At 46.2% G+C, this 24,776-nt stretch overlaps 1 protein-coding gene across 4 annotated transcripts in view; it reads right to left on the reverse strand.

The window, feature by feature from the left end:
- The window catches only part of GAK (cyclin G associated kinase), a 1,908,861-nt gene that overhangs the window by 123,212 nt on the left and 1,760,873 nt on the right, over nt 1–24,776 (reverse strand). For all 4 annotated transcript variants that reach the window (XM_086961822.1, XM_086961820.1, XM_086961821.1 and 1 more), the window contains one exon: nt 18,444–18,695. In XM_086961822.1, the coding sequence (XP_086817948.1) occupies nt 18,444–18,695 (252 nt within the window). The remainder of the gene's footprint in view (nt 1–18,443; nt 18,696–24,776) is intronic.

Raw genomic sequence — 24,776 nt, forward strand, 5'->3', positions numbered from 1 at the left:
ATTCCCGATCAGGCGGAGCAGACGGGAATGCGGTCTGGGAGTTTGAGGCCTGGATGACCAGGCTCTCGGGGTGGTGTGGGTGGACAGGAAACAAGGGTCGCCCGGGGCCGGACAGTGGCGTCTGGCCACGTTCCTATCTACAGGCTGACCTGTAGCGGGCCTGGACCAAGTGCCCAAAAGAACGTCAGTTAAGGCCTCATTAAACGGCAGCAGAGGCTCAGCCGAGCTTGACTGCAAGTTAAGGAACTGAGTGAGGAGGTTAGTCCTCACGGCACCGACGGGGAGCTCAAGGCCCAAGGCCTTGGCCGCCCACGTCAACACCACACTGAAGGTTGCCCCCCCCCTCCGTAGCCACGGTAGGAGGTGAGACAAAACCAGTGTCTGGCGAAGTGTCCAGACCACTGGCATCCCCAAGTCCACCTGTCCAGTCATCCTGGGACTGACACTCACGTGTCAGAGGGTCCTCAGACCCCTCCCAATACTCCTCATCACCCATCTCCTGATAATCAGGGTTGTCAAATGAAGGGGCCGGTTCATTGAAGTAAAACTCCCCAAGTGGCGTCGAGAGCGGCGCCCAGCGGCGCCGCTCCGGCACAGGAACCGGGTCGAGGGAGGTATCGGGAACGGAGCCGCCCGAGGACGGCGCCGGAGGTGACACATGAGGGACCCGCGCCGGTGAGGTCGTCAGGTCAACCGGCGACGATCCAGAAGCGGATCCAGTGGGGCCCTGCGGCGCCGGGCCCGAAGGCGTCGGCGGCGAAGAACCCGCCGGCGTCGGGCCGAAGCACCCGACCCGCTAGGGCCCCCAGACGGGTCCACAGGGCCAGAAGGCGCCTCGGAGCCCGCCGGAGTGAGGGACCTCATTGCCATGAGGAAGCGCTCGATCTCCTCGGGCGTCGCTTGCTGCCTGGGGACCGGAGGGTATGGGGCAGGTCGGGAGTCCCGCGACTCCGACGGAGCCGCGTGGGCGGTGTCACCCGAACCCCCGGCCTCATTGCGCGAGCGTCGGGGGGGAGTTGGAAGAGCGATGACATCTCTTCGACTTCTTGTGCTTACCTGTCGACTTCGAGCCTGAGGAGTGATGGCGACTCCCGGAGCTATGATGGCTCCGACCCCGCGACCTGTCCCTCGACCTCCGTCCGGACCGGGACCTCTAGCGGCGCGGGGTCGATTGCCAGAGTTTGAGCCGCTTGCAGGACCGCTCCCGCCTAGCTTTTGAAGTCAGGGCCCGGCAGTCGGAGCAGGCCTTGTCGTCGTGATCGACGCCGAGACAGTGGAGGCACCGGCGGTGAGGGTCGGTGACCAACATCAGTCGGTCGCAGTCCTCACAGGGTTTAAAACCTGGCAGAGTTTCGGAGTCGAAGACTCGAAAAATGATCAAAAGGGATCGTAAAAAGTTTAGTCAAAAAATGACTAAGGTACCACTTTTTCCGGATCTGCGCTGCTGCTGTGGAAAAAAGAACTGAGGTCAGAACGCGGAGGCAGCGTCTAAGTACTACGACGACGTCATCACGGCGCCCACGACGGATGCGGAGCCGCAGACGATGCTTACCGACACGCAAGGGTACTGTTAAGTGAAAATTTCCGGATCCAGTCTGACGCCTGGGGATATTCTAAGGTAAGGAATCTAATACTAACCCGTTTCTTTTCGATAGAGGTGTCAAGGCCATATCGAAAAATCTTCTTCCCAAATTGTTCCAGTCTCTTGGATTCCCTATCGGGAGGTGCGGTAGGGAAGGCTCTTTGGGATGTAGAGGCATGGACAACCAAGCTCCCAGGGGTGGGGTGTTGGTAGAGAAAGAGGGGGTCGCTCGGGGCCTGGCAATACAGTCAGGCCACGCTCCTATCCACAGGACCTGGAGCCCAAAGGAACGTCTGAAAGTGCATCATTAAAGGGCAGCAGTGGCTCCGCAGAGGTATCCTCCGGCTGAAGTACTTCTGTCAGGAGGTTAGTCCTGCCGGCCACTGTAGGGAGTTCCAGGTGGAGAGCTTTGGGCACCCTACGCTACACCACTGCATAACTCACACCCTCCTCCGTAGCCATGGTAGGAGGAGTTAGCATGCTAAGGTCAGAAGAGGTGTCAAGACCGCTGGCATCCCCCCAATCCTTAACCCAGTCTGGGTCAAACTCGCACTGTGCTGCGAGAGGGTCCTCAGACCCCTCCCAGTCCTCCCCTTCCTCCGAGGGTTGTGGAACAGGCCCGAAAATACCGAGGCTGGTGGACATAGGCGTATAAAGGCCCCATCGGCGTTGAGTGACGCAGCTCCGGTGCCTTGTCCACCTCATGGCTAAAACCGGGGACGTCTTCGTCCGGGGGCACGGGCGACGTCGGAAGTGGTGCCGACGTCGGTGGAGGTGTCACGAGGTCAACCGGCGTCGGACGAGATGCAGGCCTGGATCCTTGGGGGCCCTTCCGAGCGGGGGCTGACAGCGTTGCCGGTGCCGCCGAGAGTACAAGGCGAGGACCACCAGTCGGGCCTGCGAGCCTGAAGGCGCGTTGGCGTGGCCCGATGGCCCAAAGAGGCGGACCATGGCTGCCAGAAATTCCTGCAGCTGGGCCGGAGTCGCCGACGGACCAGGGAAGGGCGGGTAGATTGACGACGATACCGTAGGCTTCGCCGGAGCCACGGGGGAAGCACCACCCGCACCCTAAGCCGCGTCGCGCTACAGGCGAGGGGAAGTCGGTGAGCGATGGAGCTTCTTCGACTTCTTGTGATGCTTCGTCTTACCTGACCCTGAGTGCAAAGACTTCAATCCCGAAGAACGATGGTGATAGCTCCACAACTGGTCCCTCAACCTCCCATGGGACCGGGACCCTAAGCGGTGGGGAGCCGACTGCCGGACTTCAAGCAACTTTCGGGACCGCTCCCGCAAACTCTTTGGCGCCATCGCCTGGCAGTCGGGGGACGACTTGGTGTTGTGGTTGCGCCCAGGCAGTTGAGACACACGCGGGCTGGGTCCGTCACTGACATCATTCAATGAAAATCCCTGCAAGACTTGAAACTGGGCATCCCTACGGCACCAGGAGTCGATCGACTCAAAAAGAAGAGACAAAAAGACCTTGAAAAACTCAGTCAAAAAGTGACAGGGTACTGCTCTCTCCGGATCTCGCTTGCTGGCGCGGAAAAAGAAAGAACTGGCATCAGCGCACGAGGGCGGCTCCTAAGTAGCTGCCGCAACGTCATCTCGGTGACCACGACGCCAACGACGGACGCGGTGCCGCACAATGCCACCTTCCGACGCGCAGGGGTACTGCTGAAGAAAACTTTCCGGATCCAGTCTGATGCCTGGAGGTAATTCCAAGGTAAGGAATCTATCACTATGTGTTTCTTGCAGATAATTAATGTGAATGTCCCGAACGTGGACATGCGTAGCTTCTTTGTGTAAAATGTCCATGCATATTTCTAGCATATCAATTGATCCCATTATATTTTCGGGTGACTTTAACCTCACACTTCAGCCCGCTTCAGATACTACAGGCACATGTTACAAAACCATGTTCTACAGAGGAGCTTGAGACCTTACTGCACACACATTTATCTGCCAATGCCTGGCGACATCGGCATACTACAAACAAGGGTTTCTTTTTCTATTCTGCACCACACGGTACGTGGTCTCATATAGATACATAACCCCAGCTCTCCTGATCACAATGCAAGAGTCCGACTATTTGCCCCGTACCCTGTCAGACCATTCACCAGTATTACTATTGATGGCTTTACCTAACACTGCGCGTCCCTACAGATCTTGGCATTTCCTAGCTGATGCTCTGCTTGATACCATTTTTAGGAGTGGGGTGCAGGATGTGATCGCTGAATATTTTCAGACCAATTTGGGTTCTGTAGAACAGCAATGCCCCTGCACTATACAATAGTGTAACACTTTATAGTAATGACATTTGTGGCGAAAGATGATCAGTGAATACACATCCACATTATCAAAGTGACTGTAAAGGATCAGTTACTCCAGGTTCAGATACAAGAGTTCCGTAAAAGAAAGAGAAATGTTCAGTTCTTGGTGTAAAGTAATAGGTTTATTGTTCCTTTGTTAATGCCAACACGTGTTTCATCGCAGGGAACCTACTGCGAATCTTCAGGGCTGGACGGAAAACATAAAAAAGGTGCATTTGCAAACGGTTCTTATTATAAAAGCAGATGGTTGGTGACTTGCCAAAGTGAGAAAGTGGTCAAGCATGTAGTGACTATGTGCATTTGTGACATGTTTGATATAACAGTGAATTCGTGATGGTATACACGGTGCGAGTGGTTGAGTGATTCTACAGTGACATCCTTTATTGTTTTTAGTGCCATTGTCTGTCTGAACACTGGATTAAGGAACATTGCATCGGTGATGGTAGGTCTAAACATTTGCCGTAGAGAAAGTGTGGTGGTGTGGTGAAGAGAGTGCGGCTGTGGCTGAAAGGGCGATAATCCCAAGTGACATAGGTAAATATGTGGGTAAAATCAAAGATACGTTTAAAACAAAACACACGTTTATCAGTATATAGTCCTAGTTGAACGCTTAACAAGTACTGCCTCACTAAGGCCTAGCATCATAGTTACTTCACTATGCATAGACTGTGGGTAAGTTTCAGGAATTCGCCTGGCTGGGTGGTTTAATCGAGATAATTAAGAAAGCCTTGACGAGTAAGCGTTATGTGTTTTGCAGGTGTGCGTTGTTGGCTGAAAAAGACCTACATGTAACGTGTTGGAGGTAGCACTGACTAACGTTGGTGATAGAATGCAACCTCTTAATGGTTGCCAAATACGAAAAAGGAGGAACTGGTTTAGTAAGGTGATGGAAAATAGATATTAATGTTGATGTAGTTTAAAGGAACGTAGTTGTTTCTATCAGGCTCCAAAGTCTAGCTTTCGGGTATGGGTTTCGAACAGAGTGTCTCGCTTACCTTCAAAAGAAAGTATGCCAATTTGTATCAGAATGGTGCGCAACGTCCGTGTCAGGACGAAATTTTAGTTAGTAGAACCATGTAGAAAAGAGAAATGTAGCACGCTGCCCGCGTGTTCGCGGAATCTGGGTGGGAACAAACTATATTTAAGTTCCCGATAATTCCCTCATGGTGAATACGTACAATCAACAGAGGAACTTGTGAAATGTAAAACACACTCATACCTTGTTCGGTTTTTATGTGTATCTATAGCCGGGAGGAGTTGACGATAATACGCAAGGTCTCTTGATTAAGGACATGCGTTCCATGCAGGCGAGTACACCTAAAAAAGAATAATTAGGTGAAGGTGGATGCGCAAAGAGAAATACTCTTATGTCATGTTAGGATGAACGCTGGATATATAATCCACTCTAAAAGGGGGAGAGAGCTGGCTTACCTTCTTGGTCTTAGACTCCCTCTTGTGTTTCCCGGTGCCGTTTTCCGAGGACGGTCACGTGACGGGAAGTGTGGGCCGGTTATATACCGGAAATGTGTCTACTACTCCCTGAATAGACTAGAGCGTGTCTGTTTATTCCGAGGGGGATCAATTAGAGTCCCTGAAAAGAAGAGTTACTTCAAATAGATATGATAAGTGTTTGGAGAGGTGGCATGTCGTTCGGGCAGCGTAATTATTCGAAAAGCTCAAATGCATATAAATGAGAGTAGAGCTGTGGGAGCCTATGTTTAAAGAGGTCTTATTTAAAATATCCAGGAGCCATAAATAAAAATTCATGATATGAGAGTATTACTCATAAGTCAGCGGGTTATGAACAAAATTTAAATAATAGAGTGATGTACCGAATTTCCTAGTTGAATTATTTTGTATGGGGCTGATGTGTCACATAGGGACAGTTACTAGTAGGACACAGTGTGCATAGTGGTGTACAATTGCATTAATGTTGGCATAAGGATTATGCTATTCATGTAAATAGAGAAACAGAAAACTGATCATAGTGTGTATGTGAGTAGATGTTACTAGATGGGTTTCATTATTCATACACATTAAAAAGGGAGACAAGCATTGGTCAAAGAGTTTTATCACGGTCTGTTAGCCTAGGAAGTACTGGAGCTCGGGATCATAGTTAAGCCCGAATTCAATACTCCGAAGACGCATAATCCAGGTGGCTTCTTTCCGTCTTAAAGTCAATTCACGGTTACCCCCTCTAATATGGACAGGCACCGTTTCGATTCCGTAGAAAGACACACTAAAGTCCTCCGTGTTTGCCTGACACTTGGCTACATGGAGGGCTACAGGATATCTCGGATCTTGTTTTTGGATGGCTCTCATGTGTTCCGATATTCTGTCTTTCAGCATCCTGATTGTGCTTCCTACGTATTTTTTACCACATCGACATTCTATTATGTAGATCACATACTTTGTGGTACAGTTGATGTTGATTCTGATGTCGTAGTTTTCTTGTTTGGGTCCTTGAAAGTGCTTGGTTTTGTGCTTCGCCCATTTGCACATAGTGCAGAAGCCACATTTGAAAAACCCATTGCTGCGTTGGGTTAGCCAATCAGGGGCCACATCTGCCTGTGGGACGGTGGGGCTCAGTCTGTTTCTCAGCGTTCTCCCTTTGCGAAAGGTGATTTGTGGAGTGATAGGGATCAGTTCTTTCAATATCGTATCTTCCTTAAGCAGATCCCAATGTTTGGTGATGCTTCTTCTGACTGAATGGTGTAAGCCATTGTACTCGGTGATCATTCTAATAGTAGAGTTTTTAGGTTGTTTGGGGTTCGTCATTTTGAGAATATCTGGTCTTTTGATTTTGGCGAGTCTTCTGCTCGCTGACGTTAGTGTGGTTTTAGGATAACCACGTTTCAAAAATCTGGATTCCATATCTAGGACAGTTGATTCAAGGTCTGTGTCATCACTGCAGTTACGTCTTGCTCGCAGAAATTCTCCGTAAGGTATTGCCTTGATCTGGTGAGGAGGATGGAAGCTGTCTGCACGGAGTATAGCGTTGCAGGATGTTGGTTTCCTGTAGAGTTTACTTTCCAGCTTGTCATTCTTGACATAGAGTTCCAGGTCTAGGAATTCTATGTTGGTTTTGCTGGATTTCATGGTGAAACTGAGTTCCCAGTTGTTTTGGTTAAGGTGGTTGGCAAATTGTTGCAGTAGGTCATCTGTTCCTGTCCATAATAGAATACAGTCATCTATGTAGCGACCCCAAAACAGAATAGAGTCTGTGTATCTGCTTCCATGGGTGCCCCAAATATGGTCAGCTTCAAAAGCACCCATGAAGAGGTTGGCGAAAGAGGGGGAGAATTTAGAACCCATGGCTACTCCACGTTTTTGTTGGAACCATTGTTTATGGAAAATAAAGTAGTTGTTTTCCAGGATTAAGGTCATCATGGAGATAAGCATTTGAGTATGTGCCCATAAGGATGCCGGTCTGTTCGATAGTACGCGAGTCATTTCTTTTAGGCCTAGAGTTGGATTGATACTAGTATAGAGTGCTACAACATCCATGGTCACTAAGGTAGTGTTGGGTTGCCACTCCAGGTCACTCAAAAGGCTCAATATATGTTTCGAGTCCTGTATGTAGGAGGGAAGATTTCTCACTAGTGGACCCAGAAACACGTCCACATACTCCGCCAGTCTTTCAGTGGGACCCCCTATTCCAGAGACGATAGGTCTGCCTGGTGGGAAAGGGAGATCTTTGTGGATTTTTGGGAGAGTATATAGCCAAGGGTACGTGGGTTTATTAACTTTAAGGTAGAGATATTCGTCATCATTTAGTAAACCCTCCTCTTTCCATTTTCGTAGGTGGTCGTTAATGGTCACAGTTAGTGGACCCATAGGGTTGAATGCCAGTGGTTCGTAGCAAGTGGGATCTGCTAGTTGGCTTAATATTTCATTATTGTAGTCATCAGTGTTCATAACCACGATGTTTCCTCCTTTATCTGCCTCACGAATAACAATGGTGGGAATTTGTATGAGTGTTTTGAGTGCATAACGTTCTCCTTTAGTTAAGTTATCCTTAAATGTAAATGTTTCATTCAGTTTGTTAGTGTTAATTTTGTTTAAGTCTTCCAGAACCCGTTTATGAAAGTTATCAATGATGTTTCCACCCGGTAAAGTGGGTATCCAGGTGGATTTGCTCTTAAGACCACTCACAGTCCCAAGTTCTGTGTCTATATTGAGGTCCTGCAAAAGCTGTTCCATTTCTATGGGACTATCTTCTCGTTCAGTGATAGACAACAGTAGATGAGTGGCTTGTACATCTTTTATTGTCAGCTCATCATGCAATACAAAGTCAGGAATATTCAACACATTTTTGTTAGTGCAAGTTTTACCGGCAAAATGTTTTTTAATTTTGAGATTGCGGACAAATTTGAAGAGATCTATCTTGGTTTGGCAGATGTCTCCTGTGGAGTAAGGATTAAAGTTTAGACCTTTAGAGAGGAGTTTATTCATGTCGGGAGTTAAAGAGAAGGATGAAAGGTTTATTACTTGAACATCGTTGTTACCACTTTCTATTTCCTCATTGTCCCTGATCTTAATTTTTTGCGGTAATCTTCGCTTACCTCCTCTACTACCTCTGTGGGTTTTTGGTTTGGTACGACCCTTTGGGGTTGAGTCCTGCTCCCTTTGCGGATACGTTTCATTTCCACTAAAAAAGGAAGATTATTAGCATCTGAAAGTCCACCCAGATCTTGGTCAGGTGCACTCGTTCCCGCACTGTTCAAAGAAGTGTTACTAGATGAAACAGAGCTGGGGGCAGATACATTGTCTCCGGATTTTTTAGAGTTGTCAGGCCGGATCATCGCATCGTATTTGCGATCATAGGTGAAGATTCTACCGTTGCGGTAGTCTGCGTCGTCTCTCTTAATTTGCCTCGCTTTTCTAGTTTTAATTTCTTCCTGGTGTTTAAGTAGGACATCGTCTAGAATAGTATAATTTTTACAAGTGGGTTCCGGTAGGTTAAGATCCTTGATCTCTTGTTCTAGTGTAGCAATTTCTCCTAGTAGTTGGTTGGATTTGCGATCTGCGCTTTCTATCAGGATATCCATTAGGCAGAAAGAGTTATTGGTTACAGAATCCTCCCATTTTTTCAGGAGATCTATGTCAAGATCATCATACGTAGGGAAGATGTTGGAGCGCAAACCTCTGGGAATTTGTTTGACCTGCATATATTGTTTTAAGGTCCTAGCATCCCACCATCGAGAGTTCTCTTGTTTTTTTAGTTTTTCTAGTCTTTTGAATTTGTCTTTAAGTCCCTCTGTTCTAGGGGGACCAGAGTTGGCCGTGGCCGTATGTGTTGGTACGCCTTTGGCAAGATTCTCAAAAAGGTCCGTTGCTACCTTGTCTCTATCCATGTTTGTGGTAGAGAACGTGTGGGTGTATAAATACAGGTGGATGTTTAGAGAGTTATTTCGGGAGGGAAAAGGAAAAAGTAGTCTTAAGCGGGGGGCAGCCTTCTCTGGAATACAGTATATGTAAACAACAAGGAGATTTTTAATTATAACCAGGGAAATTGGGCGCGCACCAGTGTGTCCGCACGGTAGAGAGCACTATCAAGTGATGGGTGTAGGCAAAAGGGCGAGCGGTAATCTCTCAAGACCGCCCAAAGTTGGACCCAGGGGATCCACACAAACAATAGAACAGCAATGCCCCTGCACTATACAATAGTGTAACACTTTATTGTAATGACATTTGTGGCGAAAGATGATCAGTGAATACACATCCACATTATCAAAGTGACTGTAAAGGATCAGTTACTCCAGGTTCAGATACAAGAGTTCCGTAAAAGAAAGAGAAATGTTCAGTTCTTGGTGTAAAGTAATAGGTTTAATGTTCCTTTGTTAATGCCAACACGTGTTTCATCGCAGGGAACCTACTGCGAATCTTCAGGGCTGGACGGAAAACATAAAAAAGGTGCATTTGCAAACGGTTCTTATTATAAAAGCAGATGGTTGGTGACTTGCCAAAGTGAGAAAGTGGTCAAGCATGTAGTGACTATGTGCATTTGTGACATGTTTGATATAACAGTGAATTCGTGATGGTATACACGGTGCGAGTGGTTGAGTGATTCTACAGTGACATCCTTTATTGTTTTTAGTGCCATTGTCTGTCTGAACACTGGATTAAGGAACATTGCATCGGTGATGGTAGGTCTAAACATTTGCCGTAGAGAAAGTGTGGTGGTGTGGTGAAGAGAGTGCGGCTGTGGCTGAAAGGGCGATAATCCCAAGTGACATAGGTAAATATGTGGGTAAAATCAAAGATACGTTTAAAACAAAACACACGTTTATCAGTATATAGTCCTAGTTGAACGCTTAACAAGTACTGCCTCACTAAGGCCTAGCATCATAGTTACTTCACTATGCATAGACTGTGGGTAAGTTTCAGGAATTCGCCTGGCTGGGTGGTTTAATCGAGATAATTAAGAAAGCCTTGACGAGTAAGCGTTATGTGTTTTGCAGGTGTGCGTTGTTGGCTGAAAAAGACCTACATGTAACGTGTTGGAGGTAGCACTGACTAACGTTGGTGATAGAATGCAACCTCTTAATGTTTGCCAAATACGAAAAAGGAGGAACTGGTTTAGTAAGGTGATGGAAAATAGATATTAATGTTGATGTAGTTTAAAGGAACGTAGTTGTTTCTATCAGGCTCCAAAGTCTAGCTTTCGGGTATGGGTTTCGAACAGAGTGTCTCGCTTACCTTCAAAAGAAAGTATGCCAATTTGTATCAGAATGGTGCGCAACGTCCGTGTCAGGACGAAATTTTAGTTAGTAGAACCATGTAGAAAAGAGAAATGTAGCACGCTGCCCGCGTGTTCGCGGAATCTGGGTGGGAACAAACTATATTTAAGTTCCCGATAATTCCCTCATGGTGAATACGTACAATCAACAGAGGAACTTGTGAAATGTAAAACACACTCATACCTTGTTCGGTTTTTATGTGTATCTATAGCCGGGAGGAGTTGACGATAATACGCAAGGTCTCTTGATTAAGGACATGCGTTCCATGCAGGCGAGTACACCTAAAAAAGAATAATTAGGTGAAGGTGGATGCGCAAAGAGAAATACTCTTATGTCATGTTAGGATGAACGCTGGATATATAATCCACTCTAAAAGGGGGAGAGAGCTGGCTTACCTTCTTGGTCTTAGACTCCCTCTTGTGTTTCCCGGTGCCGTTTTCCGAGGACGGTCACGTGACGGGAAGTGTGGGCCGGTTATATACCGGAAATGTGTCTACTACTCCCTGAATAGACTAGAGCGTGTCTGTTTATTCCGAGGGGGATCAATTAGAGTCCCTGAAAAGAAGAGTTACTTCAAATAGATATGATAAGTGTTTGGAGAGGTGGCATGTCGTTCGGGCAGCGTAATTATTCGAAAAGCTCAAATGCATATAAATGCGAGTAGAGCTGTGGGAGCCTATGTTTAAAGAGGTCTTATTTAAAATATCCAGGAGCCATAAATAAAAATTCATGATATGAGAGTATTACTCATAAGTCAGCGGGTTATGAACAAAATTTAAATAATAGAGTGATGTACCGAATTTCCTAGTTGAATTATTTTGTATGGGGCTGATGTGTCACATAGGGACAGTTACTAGTAGGACACAGTGTGCATAGTGGTGTACAATTGCATTAATGTTGGCATAAGGATTATGCTATTCATGTAAATAGGAGGGTTTACTAAATGATGACGAATATCTCTACCTTAAAGTTAATAAACCCACGTACCCTTGGCTATATACTCTCCCAAAAATCCACAAAGATCTCCCTTTCCCACCAGGCAGACCTATCGTCTCTGGAATAGGGGGTCCCACTGAAAGACTGGCGGAGTATGTGGACGTGTTTCTGGGTCCACTAGTGAGAAATCTTCCCTCCTACATACAGGACTCGAAACATATATTGAGCCTTTTGAGTGACCTGGAGTGGCAACCCAACACTACCTTAGTGACCATGGATGTTGTAGCACTCTATACTAGTATCAATCCAACTCTAGGCCTAAAAGAAATGACTCGCGTACTATCGAACAGACCGGCATCCTTATGGGCACATACTCAAATGCTTATCTCCATGATGACCTTAATCCTGGAAAACAACTACTTTATTTTCCATAAACAATGGTTCCAACAAAAACGTGGAGTAGCCATGGGTTCTAAATTCTCCCCCTCTTTCGCCAACCTCTTCATGGGTGCTTTTGAAGCTGACCATATTTGGGGCACCCATGGAAGCAGATACACAGACTCTATTCTGTTTTGGGGTCGCTACATAGATGACTGTATTCTATTATGGACAGGAACAGATGACCTACTGCAACAATTTGCCAACCACCTTAACCAAAACAACTGGGAACTCAGTTTCACCATGAAATCCAGCAAAACCAACATAGAATTCCTAGACCTGGAACTCTATGTCAAGAATGACAAGCTGGAAAGTAAACTCTACAGGAAACCAACATCCTGCAACGCTATACTCCGTGCAGACAGCTTCCATCCTCCTCACCAGATCAAGGCAATACCTTACGGAGAATTTCTGCGAGCAAGACGTAACTGCAGTGATGACACAGACCTTGAATCAACTGTCCTAGATATGGAGTCCAGATTTTTGAAACGTGGTTATCCTAAAACCACACTAACGTCAGCGAGCAGAAGACTCGCCAAAATCAAAAGACCAGATATTCTCAAAATGACGAACCCCAAACAACCTAAAGACTCTACTATTAGAATGATCACCGAGTACAATGGCTTACACCATTCAGTCAGAAGAAGCATCACCAAACATTGGGATCTGCTTAAGGAAGATACGATATTGAAAGAACTGATCCCTATCACTCCACAAATCACCTTTCGCAAAGGGAGAACGCTGAGAAACAGACTGAGCCCCACCGTCCCACAGGCAGATGTGGCCCCTGATTGGCTAACCCAACGCAGCAATGGGTTTTTCAAATGTGGCTTCTGCACTATGTGCAAATGGGCGAAGCACAAAACCAAGCACTTTCAAGGACCCAAACAAGAAAACTACGACATCAGAATCAACATCAACTGTACCACAAAGTATGTGATCTACATAATAGAATGTCGATGTGGTAAAAAATACGTAGGAAGCACAATCAGGATGCTGAAAGACAGAATATCGGAACACATGAGAGCCATCCAAAAACAAGATCCGAGATATCCTGTAGCCCTCCATGTAGCCAAGTGTCAGGCAAACACGGAGGACTTTAGTGTGTCTTTCTACGGAATCGAAACGGTGCCTGTCCATATTAGAGGGGGTAACCGTGAATTGACTTTAAGACGGAAAGAAGCCACCTGGATTATGCGTCTTCGGAGTATTGAATTCGGGCTTAACTATGATCCCGAGCTCCAGTACTTCCTAGGCTAACAGACCGTGATAAAACTCTTTGACCAATGCTTGTCTCCCTTTTTAATGTGTATGAATAATGAAACCCATCTAGTAACATCTACTCACATACACACTATGATCAGTTTTCTGTTTCTCTATTTACATGAATAGCATAATCCTTATGCCAACATTAATGCAATTGTACACCACTATGCACACTGTGTCCTACTAGTAACTGTCCCTATGTGACACATCAGCCCCATACAAAATAATTCAACTAGGAAATTCGGTACATCACTCTATTATTTAAATTTTGTTCATAACCCGCTGACTTATGAGTAATACTCTCATATCATGAATTTTTATTTATGGCTCCTGGATATTTTAAATAAGACCTCTTTAAACATAGGCTCCCACAGCTCTACTCGCATTTATATGCATTTGAGCTTTTCGAATAATTACGCTGCCCGAACGACATGCCACCTCTCCAAACACTTATCATATCTATTTGAAGTAACTCTTCTTTTCAGGGACTCTAATTGATCCCCCTCGGAATAAACAGACACGCTCTAGTCTATTCAGGGAGTAGTAGACACATTTCCGGTATATAACCGGCCCACACTTCCCGTCACGTGACCGTCCTCGGAAAACGGCACCAGGAAACACAAGAGGGAGTCTAAGACCAAGAAGGTAAGCCAGCTCTCTCCCCCTTTTAGAGTGGATTATATATCCAGCGTTCATCCTAACATGACATAAGAGTATTTCTCTTTGCGCATCCACCTTCACCTAATTATTCTTTTTTAGGTGTACTCGCCTGCATGGAACGCATGTCCTTAATCAAGAGACCTTGCGTATTATCGTCAACTCCTCCCGGCTATAGATACACATAAAAACCGAACAAGGTATGAGTGTGTTTTACATTTCACAAGTTCCTCTGTTGATTGTACGTATTCACCATGAGGGAATTATCGGGAACTTAAATATAGTTTGTTCCCACCCAGATTCCGCGAACACGCGGGCAGCATGCTACATTTCTCTTTTCTACATGGTTCTACTAACTAAAATTTCGTCCTGACACGGACGTTGCGCACCATTCTGATACAAATTGGCATACTTTCTTTTGAAGGTAAGCGAGACACTCTGTTCGAAACCCATACCCGAAAGCTAGACTTTGGAGCCTGATAGAAACAACTACGTTCCTTTAAACTACATCAACATTAATATCTATTTTCCATCACCTTACTAAACCAGTTCCTCCTTTTTCGTATTTGGCAACCATTAAGAGGTTGCATTCTATCACCAACGTTAGTCAGTGCTACCTCCAACACGTTACATGTAGGTCTTTTTCAGCCAACAACGCACACCTGCAAAACACATAACGCTTACTCGTCAAGGCTTTCTTAATTATCTCGATTAAACCACCCAGCCAGGCGAATTCCTGAAACTTACCCACAGTCTATGCATAGTGAAGTAACTATGATGCTAGGCCTTAGTGAGGCAGTACTTGTTAAGCGTTCAACTAGGACTATATACTGATAAACGTGTGTTTTGTTTTAAACGTATCTTTGATTTTACCCACATATTTACCTATGTCACTTGGGATTATCGCCCTTTCAGCCACAGCCGCACTCTCTTCACCACACCACCACACTTTCTCTACGGCAAATGTTTAGACCTACCATCACCGATGCAATGTTCCTTAATCCAGTGTTCAGACAGACAATGGCACTAAAAACAATAAAGGATGTCACTGTAGAATCACTCAACCACTCGCACCGTGTATACCATCACGAATTCACTGTTATATCAAACATGTCACAAATGCACATAGTCACTACATGCTTGACCACTTTCTCACTTTGGCAAGTCACCAACCATCTGCTTTTATAATAAGAACCGTTTGCAAATGCACCTTTTTTATGTTTTCCGTCCAGCCCTGAAGATTCGCAGTAGGTTCCCTGCGATGAAACACGTGTTGGCATTAACAAAGGAACAATAAACCTATTACTTTACACCAAGAACTGAACATTTCTCTTTCTTTTACGGAACTCTTGTATCTGAACCTGGAGTAACTGATCCTTTACAGTCACTTTGATAATGTGGATGTGTATTCACTGATCATCTTTCGCCACAAATGTCATTACTATAAAGTGTTACACTATTGTATAGTGCAGGGGCATTGCTGTTCTATTGTTTGTGTGGATCCCCTGGGTCCAACTTTGGGCGGTCTTGAGAGATTACCGCTCGCCCTTTTGCCTACACCCATCACTTGATAGTGCTCTCTACCGTGCGGACACACTGGTGCGCGCCCAATTTCCCTGGTTATAATTGAAAATCTCCTTGTTGTTTACAATTTGGGTTCTGTGCCTCATTACCCCACTTTGTTGGAGGCTTTCAGGGTATACATTCGGGGCTTTTGTATAGCCAAGCAGGCTGGGGTTCTGCGCTCCATCGGCCGGAATCTCGACACTACTAAGCAGGAGCTGTGGATTTCAATGTCCGGGTGTTGGAGGGGGTCACTCCTCCCCCATTGCATCAGAGCGGGAAGGCACTGGGCTACTTTCAGGAACTTGCTGCTCACGAGACCGCCCAGCAAGCGCTTGTCTGTACGGTGAGGGAGAGAGATCGGGCGCACCCTGGCTCGGCTGCTCGCCTCTCGACAACACACCATGTACATCACTTAAATTCAAGCAGAGGATGACACCTCCATAATGCAGAGGGCTGACATCCTTTCCACTTTCTTGTCATATTACACTCGGCTATACACTACATGCTCCCCACTGACTGGTGGGCCCTCCTTGATTATTTAGAGGAGATTGCCATGGTGTGGATTGAGGAGGGGCAGCAACAATTATTGGCTATGCCTATTTTTGCGGATGAGATAGCCAATGCCATTGACAGCCTGGATGGCTCCTGTGCCCCTGGCACGGATGGTCTTACAGGCGTATTTTATAAAACATACAAAACTCTCATAGTCCTGTCTCTTCTGAAGTGTAGGCAGAGGCATTGGAACTCAGTCGAGCTCCCTCCTACTATGCGAGAAGCTATTGTAACTCTGCTCCTTAAAGTGGGCAAATCATCTGATCGATGTGATTCAAATAGGCCTCTATCGCTTTTAAACCAAGACTACAAGATATTGGCGAAGATACTCGCAGCGCCCATATCACTTTTAATCGGTCAGATCATGTCCCCCCCTTCAATCGGGATTCATACCGAATCGATCGACCTCAGAAAATCTGTGCAAGCTATATGTGGTTATTATTCAGGTTGACCAGCTCTCCCTGCGCTATTGTTGGACGCCGAAAAGGCGTTTGACTCTTTGGAGTGACCTTTAATTCATGCAGCACTCAGTAAATTGGGCATCCCAAATTATTTCTGCGCCCTTATAGAACTTCTTTACATGAACCCAGTCGCTCAACTCCGAGTCAATGGAGAACTCTTGGACCAATTCCCCCTCTCACCCGACACAAGGCAGGGGTGTCATCTTTCGCCCATACTGTTCATCATTGCGATAGACCCTCTAATGTGTCACTTTCAGGAATGGTCCCTTCAGCAGGGGCTTGGATTTCATTGGGGTCCTCTTCTGGTCTCCTTATACGCGGACGATATCCTTGTATTTGAGCGGAAGCCTGCTACTAATCTCTCTCTGATTATTCGGAAGGTGAAGCGTTTTGGCGCTTTTCTGGTCTAGTTATCAATTGGACTAAATCTGAGATTTTTCCCTTGACGGACACTACCCTTCCATTCGTGCTGGACTTCCCCCCCACATTACAAGCTACATGCTGGGCATGGGAGCGACTTCGTAAATATCTGAAAGCCGACTATTTGTACTCCCCGCATTTGCCAATTCTTGAAAACCCCTGGTTGCCCCGACCATGAAAACCCTGACACAGCGTGCGCTTACCTGCTGTCGGCTTTGAACCATTGGAGATGTGTTTCGCGGGCGGCCAGATACGCTCAATTGCAAATTTGATAGAGGGTCGCGATATATCCATTTTGGACTGATATCTTGTGCATAGGACTCGGGCCTCGCTGGCTGCTGCAATACCGCCCTTGGCAGTGGAGCCACCGGCGTTTCCCCCTCTCTTTACAATAATCACGTCGCCTGACAGCACACACCTAGTCTCCAGACTGTATCACCTCCCACAGTCACTTCGTCCGAAAGTGGGTGAAAGGGTACAGGGGGCTTGGGAGAGGGACTTCGAACACACTTTGACAGACAAGACATTGCTGTATTGTTGTGGGCAGATCCAACAAGCACAAGCTCCTGCACTTTAAATACATACAAAGGGTCTATGTCACTCCCACACTTCTAGCAAAAATGGATCATACAAAGCCAGACAATTGCCAGAGGTGTGTGATGGAAAAAAAGGATTTCATACACTTGGCATGGAATTGCTCCCCCTGTGCTAGCATACTGGGAGGCTGTGTTTGGATACTTGACATCAATGGTGGAGGCTGAGCCGACTTTCTCCTCGCTGCTTGCACTGCTGGGGTATGTTCGACCACTGGTGGCTGGGATTTGACGCACTGCTGCAATTACTCTGGTAATAGCCAAGAGGCAGATTTCCCTACACTGTTGCGGGTCTGCACCACCAACAGTGAAGGCTTGGCTAAAAGAATGAATGTATTCCGACACCACCAGCGATACCTACAAGTCCCTTTTTCATCGTGCTTCTTGGCCGAAGAACATTTAGCAGCCACTCTGCTCTTACTTGTTGCTCCACACAGAACTCACTGAGTGAGGTGCACTTAATTGCAAAAAAAGATTCTATGTCAGCTAGCTGGTTATGACAAATGGAACTACTAATATCTAACAATGTATGTACCTACATTTATATTTGGTTACCACTGTTATATGAGCCACTGGTTTTTTGCATGTCATTTCACATGCCAACACTCTGTTGACACGCTCTCTATGTCATGCGTTGTGGCATTGGTTTTCTTTTGGAAAATGCAATAAAACAAGTTAAAACAAATACAATGTGTCTTAATTGCTGAATACTATACATAATTACCTCAACATTGCAAATGTGACAACTGTATTAGCAAGGCAATAATGATAACCAACTAATATACAACAAATATATCTAATTTGCAAGACGGAACTAATCGCATCCTTTCCCTTGTCCACATTCAACCCCACTAAAGTTTACTCTGATTTTAGCATTTAAAAAAGGCTTCACAACTTACCAAAACTTGGCGTTCGGATGCCCCTCTCCTCTCGCCCACCAATTACACTGAAGTTTACATTGTAATTGGATTTTCCCGGAGTTGCAGGTTTAGGTGGTGGTGGTATTTTTGGTGGTGCTGATTTTGACTGTGAATTCCATGGCTGTCCTGCATTTTGTGGTGCGCTAACTTGCCACGTTTTCTCAACTTTTTGAGAAGGTGCAGATTTCTCTCTGAAACCATCAGGTGGAAATCGAGGTGTAGTGCAGGCACCTAGAATATTACAAATATTGCATTAGCTAATCTGTTGAGAAAGGTTCATCTATGACTTTTTTGCTACAGATAAGTTCTTTAGAACATGAACCCCTACCTAAAATAAGGTGCATGCTCTGTCAGCAAATCATTTTGAACATAGCTACTGTAAATAATATTTTGTCGAGATCTCCAGATTCTCCCCTGACAGCAGTAATATCAGCTGAAATGCCGCTGCCTAACCCTGAAGTATTAGAATGTGGCATTGTGAGGTGAGGCACGGTAATGAGTAACTTGTAGTAAAGTAAATGGTAGAAATATAATTCTGAGAGTGAAGAATTTACTGGAAAAAGGCGTCTCATTAGTGGGGGAAAGTGGCATTTTTATAAGGGTGTATCAAGTGTATGGGGCCGAACTGCTTGTAAAGAAACAAACCATGTTGAGGTAAGTAAGTAGGTTGAAGGCACCTCCTATACGGTTAGTGATAAGCTACTTAAAGAGAAGGAAAGAAGGTCATAGAGGTGAAAAAACATGTGAAAGAAAAGCTATGTCATTTTCAAAAATAGGATTATTTACGTTTAGGGTCAAATATGGACTCCAATGACACACAAGCGAATATTATTAGACACAATAAATATTCAAGTTATCTCTCCATTAGTTCCTTATACAAAGTCTCCACTGCTTGAGGAGTTGCTTCTCAAAGTTTATGAAACACTTCTATGGATAAATGCTCTAATTTTCCTCTAATGTCAATGTGATAAAATCAGCTGTTTTATATTCCATTTCCATTTCGCGATTTTAAATGTGGAAACATTTAGATCGTATTCATCCTCACACACACTGATACTCCTACACTGTCAAAATGCATATGGGTCTACATTTAACGGTTTTATATAGTTCATTGATCACTAGTCCTTAAGTGCTTATCTTATCAGAAACAAAGTAGTTGTTAATGGTACGGTGCTTTAATTTGAGGTCAGATGAAATAATGGCCATTGTTCCTTGCAAAACACATGCCTATTCCGTAAGAATTCATTTATTTCACTCCCTCACGTTTTTCGCTCCCAAGTCAAAGGTACAAATGAATGGCAACTTTTGGCTTCTGAGAATGGAGGCAACAAGGGCATCCCACACACGGAGAGCTAATACTCTCAATCACTTCTGTATATTTTCTACTCCGGTCAATTCTGCCATAAACTCACAAATAAATAAAAGCACCTTTAGTAATGATCTTTCTTTTGGATACTCTGTCTACGTGCAGATTCCTCACCTTTAGAGTCCCTTGCAGGCGCGAACTCGAATAAGAAAATCTGAAACTGCTGTCCCACGCCAGAAGGTATGCCCCAGCTCCAATCCTTCTCCAATGCCTACCCAGAAATGACATCATTCCTGTACGCTGTCAGCACTCACCTTTTTCCCTTAGAAGACAAGACTGACCAGACTGCCTGGAATGCAGAGCAGAAAGTCAGTTAGAACCTTATTCGCATGCCAAACTACTGCTTAGAATACAGAAGTGAGTGTGTTGGTGAGAAATCTGCAGGGAGGTAGAGTATCCAATAGACAGATCATTACCAAAGAGCAGACATTTATTCTTCTTATAAATACTTTTACATCAGGTTCCTCATCTCTAGAATAAATGCCAAAGAGATAATACATGGGAGTTGGGTCTGCTAAGAGAATTCATCAAGAAGCCTTGCCGCAGAAATACAAAGAGTCGACGCTTACAGCTCTTGGGGAAAAGGCAGTAATTTCAGGACACTTCCATGTCACAAATTTTCTGATGTCCTGGACAGAAGTAATTCTAGAAAGCATTAAAGAAATGGTCTTTAGCCAGGTCAAATTTGCCCAACAGACTCACTGACACTTTTTTGACAAAGCAAAAGAAAACAGAAGACGAGGCTGCAGGAAAATAGACAATTTTATGCTGCACTGCCCCTCCCATCCAGGAACAGCCAGCATATCTAAAGAGAGAAAAACAATCAATGCAAGACGAACAGGTTACTTACCTTCAGTAACAATATATCTGTAAGAAACATTAGTTGGTGATAGATTCCTTACCTTAGATTTACCCCCAGGCGTCAGACTGGATCCGGAAAGTTTTCTTCAGCAGTACCACTGCGTGTCGGAAGGTGGTGTCGTGCAGTTCTGCAGTCGCTAAGATGACGTTGTGGCAGCTACTTAGACGCCGCCCTTGTGCGCTCACGTCAGTTATGTACACGACTTTCCGCACCAGGAACGCAGAGCCATGCAAGATACTGACCACTGGTGCATTGAAACTAGGGCCCTGCAAAGGGATGACCGTAAACCTAGAAATCAGTTTGCAGAACGGGGAGGATGGGTGGGGCAGTAAGGAATATATCACTAACTAAGGTTTCTTACAGATATATTGTTATCGAAGGTAAGTAACTTGTTCACTAGAAAGAAACACTCTAGTGATAGATTCCTTACCTTAGAATAGATACCCCAGCAATACCAACCCCGGTGGTGGGTCTGCGAACCAAAATCACACCAGGAAGTCCGGAGAACAGAACAGCCAAAGAAGCTGTCTCTCCGGACTTTGCTGTCCAGGCAATAGTACTTAGTAAAAGTGTGCAGCGAGGCCCACGTAGCTGCCTGACAGATGTCCCCAATGTCGTAGTGGCAGCTGTAGCCCTGCTGGAATGGGCGCACAGCCCCAACTGAGGATCCTTCTTCGCCAGAGAATAACAGGCTTTAATACACAAGACGACCCATCAGGAGATAGTCCGCTTGTGTACGGCCCGACCTTTTTTGGCTCCTTCGTAGCCAACAAAGAGCTGGTCATCCACCCATAACTGTTTGCGATTCAGGTAAAATGAGAGCGCACGTTTTGGGTCCAGACGGTGGAGTCTCTCTTCCTCTCTGGAAGAAGGCGGAAAAAAAGTGGGCAAAGTGATGGTGTGCTCGATGTGAAAAGCAGTGACAACCTTTGGCAGAAAGGATGGACATGTTCTGAGCACAACCATGTCCAGATGGATAGACAGAAAAGGAGGTTTGTAAGAAAGAGCCTGGAGCTCACTCACTCTTCTAGCTGAAGTGATGACAACCAGGAGGGCAGTCTTCAAAGTTAACAGACGAAGAAGAGAGTTGTGAAGATGCTCAAAGGGAGTGCACATTAAATATGTGAGAACCAGGTTCAAGTCCCACTGTGGCATTACAAAGGGAATAGGAGGGAAAATGTGAGTAATGCCTTTTTGGAATCTATTTACAACAGGGACTTGAAAAGAAAGTGCTGATCAGGCAGCCTAACAATGGATGAAATAGCAGAAAGGTAGCCCTTGATATTGCCCAGAGCAGAGCCCTGCTGGGCCAAAGAAAGAAGGAACAGTAGTACTTCTGAAAGAGGGGCAGAAAGGTGATTCACAACCTTGTCTATGCACCATGCCACAAACTTCTTTCACATGCAGGCGTATACCAACTTAGTGGAGGGACGCCTGGCTGCCAGAATGACTTCACAGACTGCAGGAGGAAAGTCGAAAGGAATCAACTGCCGCCACTCAATCTCTATGCAAGGAGGTGGAGACTGGACTGGTTTGGGTAGAGTACCGTCCCCTGCTGCTGCGACAGAAGATCCTCCGAAGAGGCAGTCAGATCGGGGAATCATTGGTGATACTGAGTAGCTCAGGATACCAAACTCTTCAAGCCCAGTCCGGAGCCACAAGAATGACTTGGGTCCGGTCTAGCCTGATCTTCTTCAGCACTCTGGGCAGAAGTGGTATAGGCGGAAAGGCGTACAACAGACCGCAACTCCACTTGCGACGAAAAGCGTAGCAGAGCGTCTGCGGCCTTGGACTTTCCAACGCGCAGAACTGCTGACATTGCGCTTTCTCTTCGGTAGCTAATAGATCTAACCAAGGCTCTTCCTATTGTTGAAAGAGACCTTGCGCCACCTCTGAGTGAAGACGCCATTCGTGATCCATCATGCACCTGTGGCTGAGTTCGTCCGCCCTGGCGTTCAGTGAACCTGTCAGGTGTTACACCACCAGGGAAATGCACTGGTGTTCCAGCCATGTCCAGAGGCGCAGGGCCTCCTGACATAGGGTCCACAACCCCACCCCGGTTGTTGCAGTACCACGTGGCAGTGGTGTTGTCTGTGAACACCTGCATTACTCTCCCCTTGATAGAGGGATGGAATGCCTTTAGTGCAAGTCGGATCGGCCGGAGCTCCAGAAGGTTGATATGGAGCCTGGACTCCGCCTGAGACCAGAGGCCTCTGATCTCCGCCTCTCTCATGTGGCTGCCCCATCCCAAGAGGGATGCATCCGTTACCACTGTGTGCTCTGGTTGGAGAAAGGAGAGGGATCTGCTATTGACCCAATGCTGGTTCGTGAGCCACCACTGAAATTGTTGTGCAGTGCCCTCAGAGAAAAGGATGTAATCGGACAGGTTACCCTCATGCTGCGCCCACTGGAACTTCAGGTCCCACTGCCCATCCTGCATATGCCATCTGGCATGATCGACCAGCAGGATGCAGGAGGCCATGAGGCCCAGCAGCGTCAGGGTTTTCATGACCGAAACCTAGGATAGACGCTGAAAGATTGGAAACAAAGTCTGAATATCCTTGACTTGCCGTTCAGGAGGATAGACCCGGAAGTGCATCATATCCAGAACCGCTCTGATGAAGAGGAGCTTCTGAGAGGGAATCAGGTGCGACTTCGGCACATTGATGGAGAACCCCAGCAAATGCAGGATGCCGGCCGTAGTCTGGAGGTGGGAGGCTACTGTCCGGGGCGAGCCCAACCTTCAACAGTCAGTCGTTGAGATTGGGGAAGACTGGAACCCCTGATCTGCGCAGATGAGCTGCAACCACCGCCATCACTGTCGTGAACACCCGAGGGGGCGCCGGTAAGGCCAAAGGTTAGCACGGTTAACTGAAAGTGCTTGTGGCCTACCGTAAATCGCAGGGAACTCCGGTTGGCAGGCAGGACGGGAATATGGAAATTTGCGTCCTGCAGGTCCAACACTACCATCCAGCTTCCAGGGTCAAGGGCAGACAAGACCTGAGCCAGAGTTAACATCTTGAACTTCTCCTTCCGGCGGAAGCAATTGACGTCAAGGAGGTTTCAAGATAATCCCATTGCCAGCACTCCCACTACATAGTTGGGTTGAGCACTGCCCCCCCACCCCCTCCCCCCGCCCCACTCGCAAAGTACACCCACTGCTGACACCGCATCGCCCTCCCTGTCCTAATGGGGCGAGCACGAACCGACCATGACACCGACCCCAGACTCTCCCTACTGCATGATCAGATGTCTTTCACGCCACACGCCATACACTTCCAAGTTTGGTAACCCCACACCTCCCCGTTCTTATTGTCTTCACCTCTCCTTTACAACATGATAACGAGGATGGCATGATTGAGCTATAATTCCACCATCGTATTTCATTGTGATGTAACAATGTAGCATATGCTTTGCTCCGTGATCCATGTATACAATTTTTGAGTTTTGTGATACGAATACTGTACAATTCATGCTTTCTTTATCCTGTGAACCAAATAAAGGATATATATTTTTAAAAAAAGGAGGTTTCAAGATAAGACGCAGGCTCTTGTCCTTCTTGGGCACCAGAAAGTAGTGGGAGTTACAACCACGTCCTACTTCTGGCGCAGGAATGCACTGGGGTGGCATGGTTGGAGGGGTAGTCTCGAAGGAGAGGGAGTAGCCCCTTCGGACTATTTGTAAAACCCACCTGTCGAAAGGATGGTGCTCAAGTGGGGGAGGTGATGGCATATCCTGCTGCTCACTGGCGTTTGAGGGGCCTGAAAAACCAGACTAGGAATGTTTGGAGGCAGTGGTGGCTGGGGTGGAGGTAAACTGTATAATACAACAACAGACCCAATCCAAAGGCGTCAAGGCATATCAGTGACTCTAAAGAAGGGGCAGTCAAAATATACTGCTACCAATCACTCTCTTATACAATTTACAAGGAGATGATGCACTATACTCCGCCCACGTTAAAAGACAAACCTGTTCTCCCCGCCAGTGCCACAGAACAACAAATATTGTGACCCAAAAGAGTTGGTCGCAAGAGTCCACACGATAGTGTTGGACTAAATTCTTAATAGAAAAAATGTGTGAGAAA

This window comes from Lissotriton vulgaris, chromosome 3_1 (genome assembly GCF_964263255.1).
Source record: "Lissotriton vulgaris chromosome 3_1, aLisVul1.2, whole genome shotgun sequence".
NCBI lineage: Eukaryota > Metazoa > Chordata > Amphibia > Caudata > Salamandridae > Lissotriton > Lissotriton vulgaris.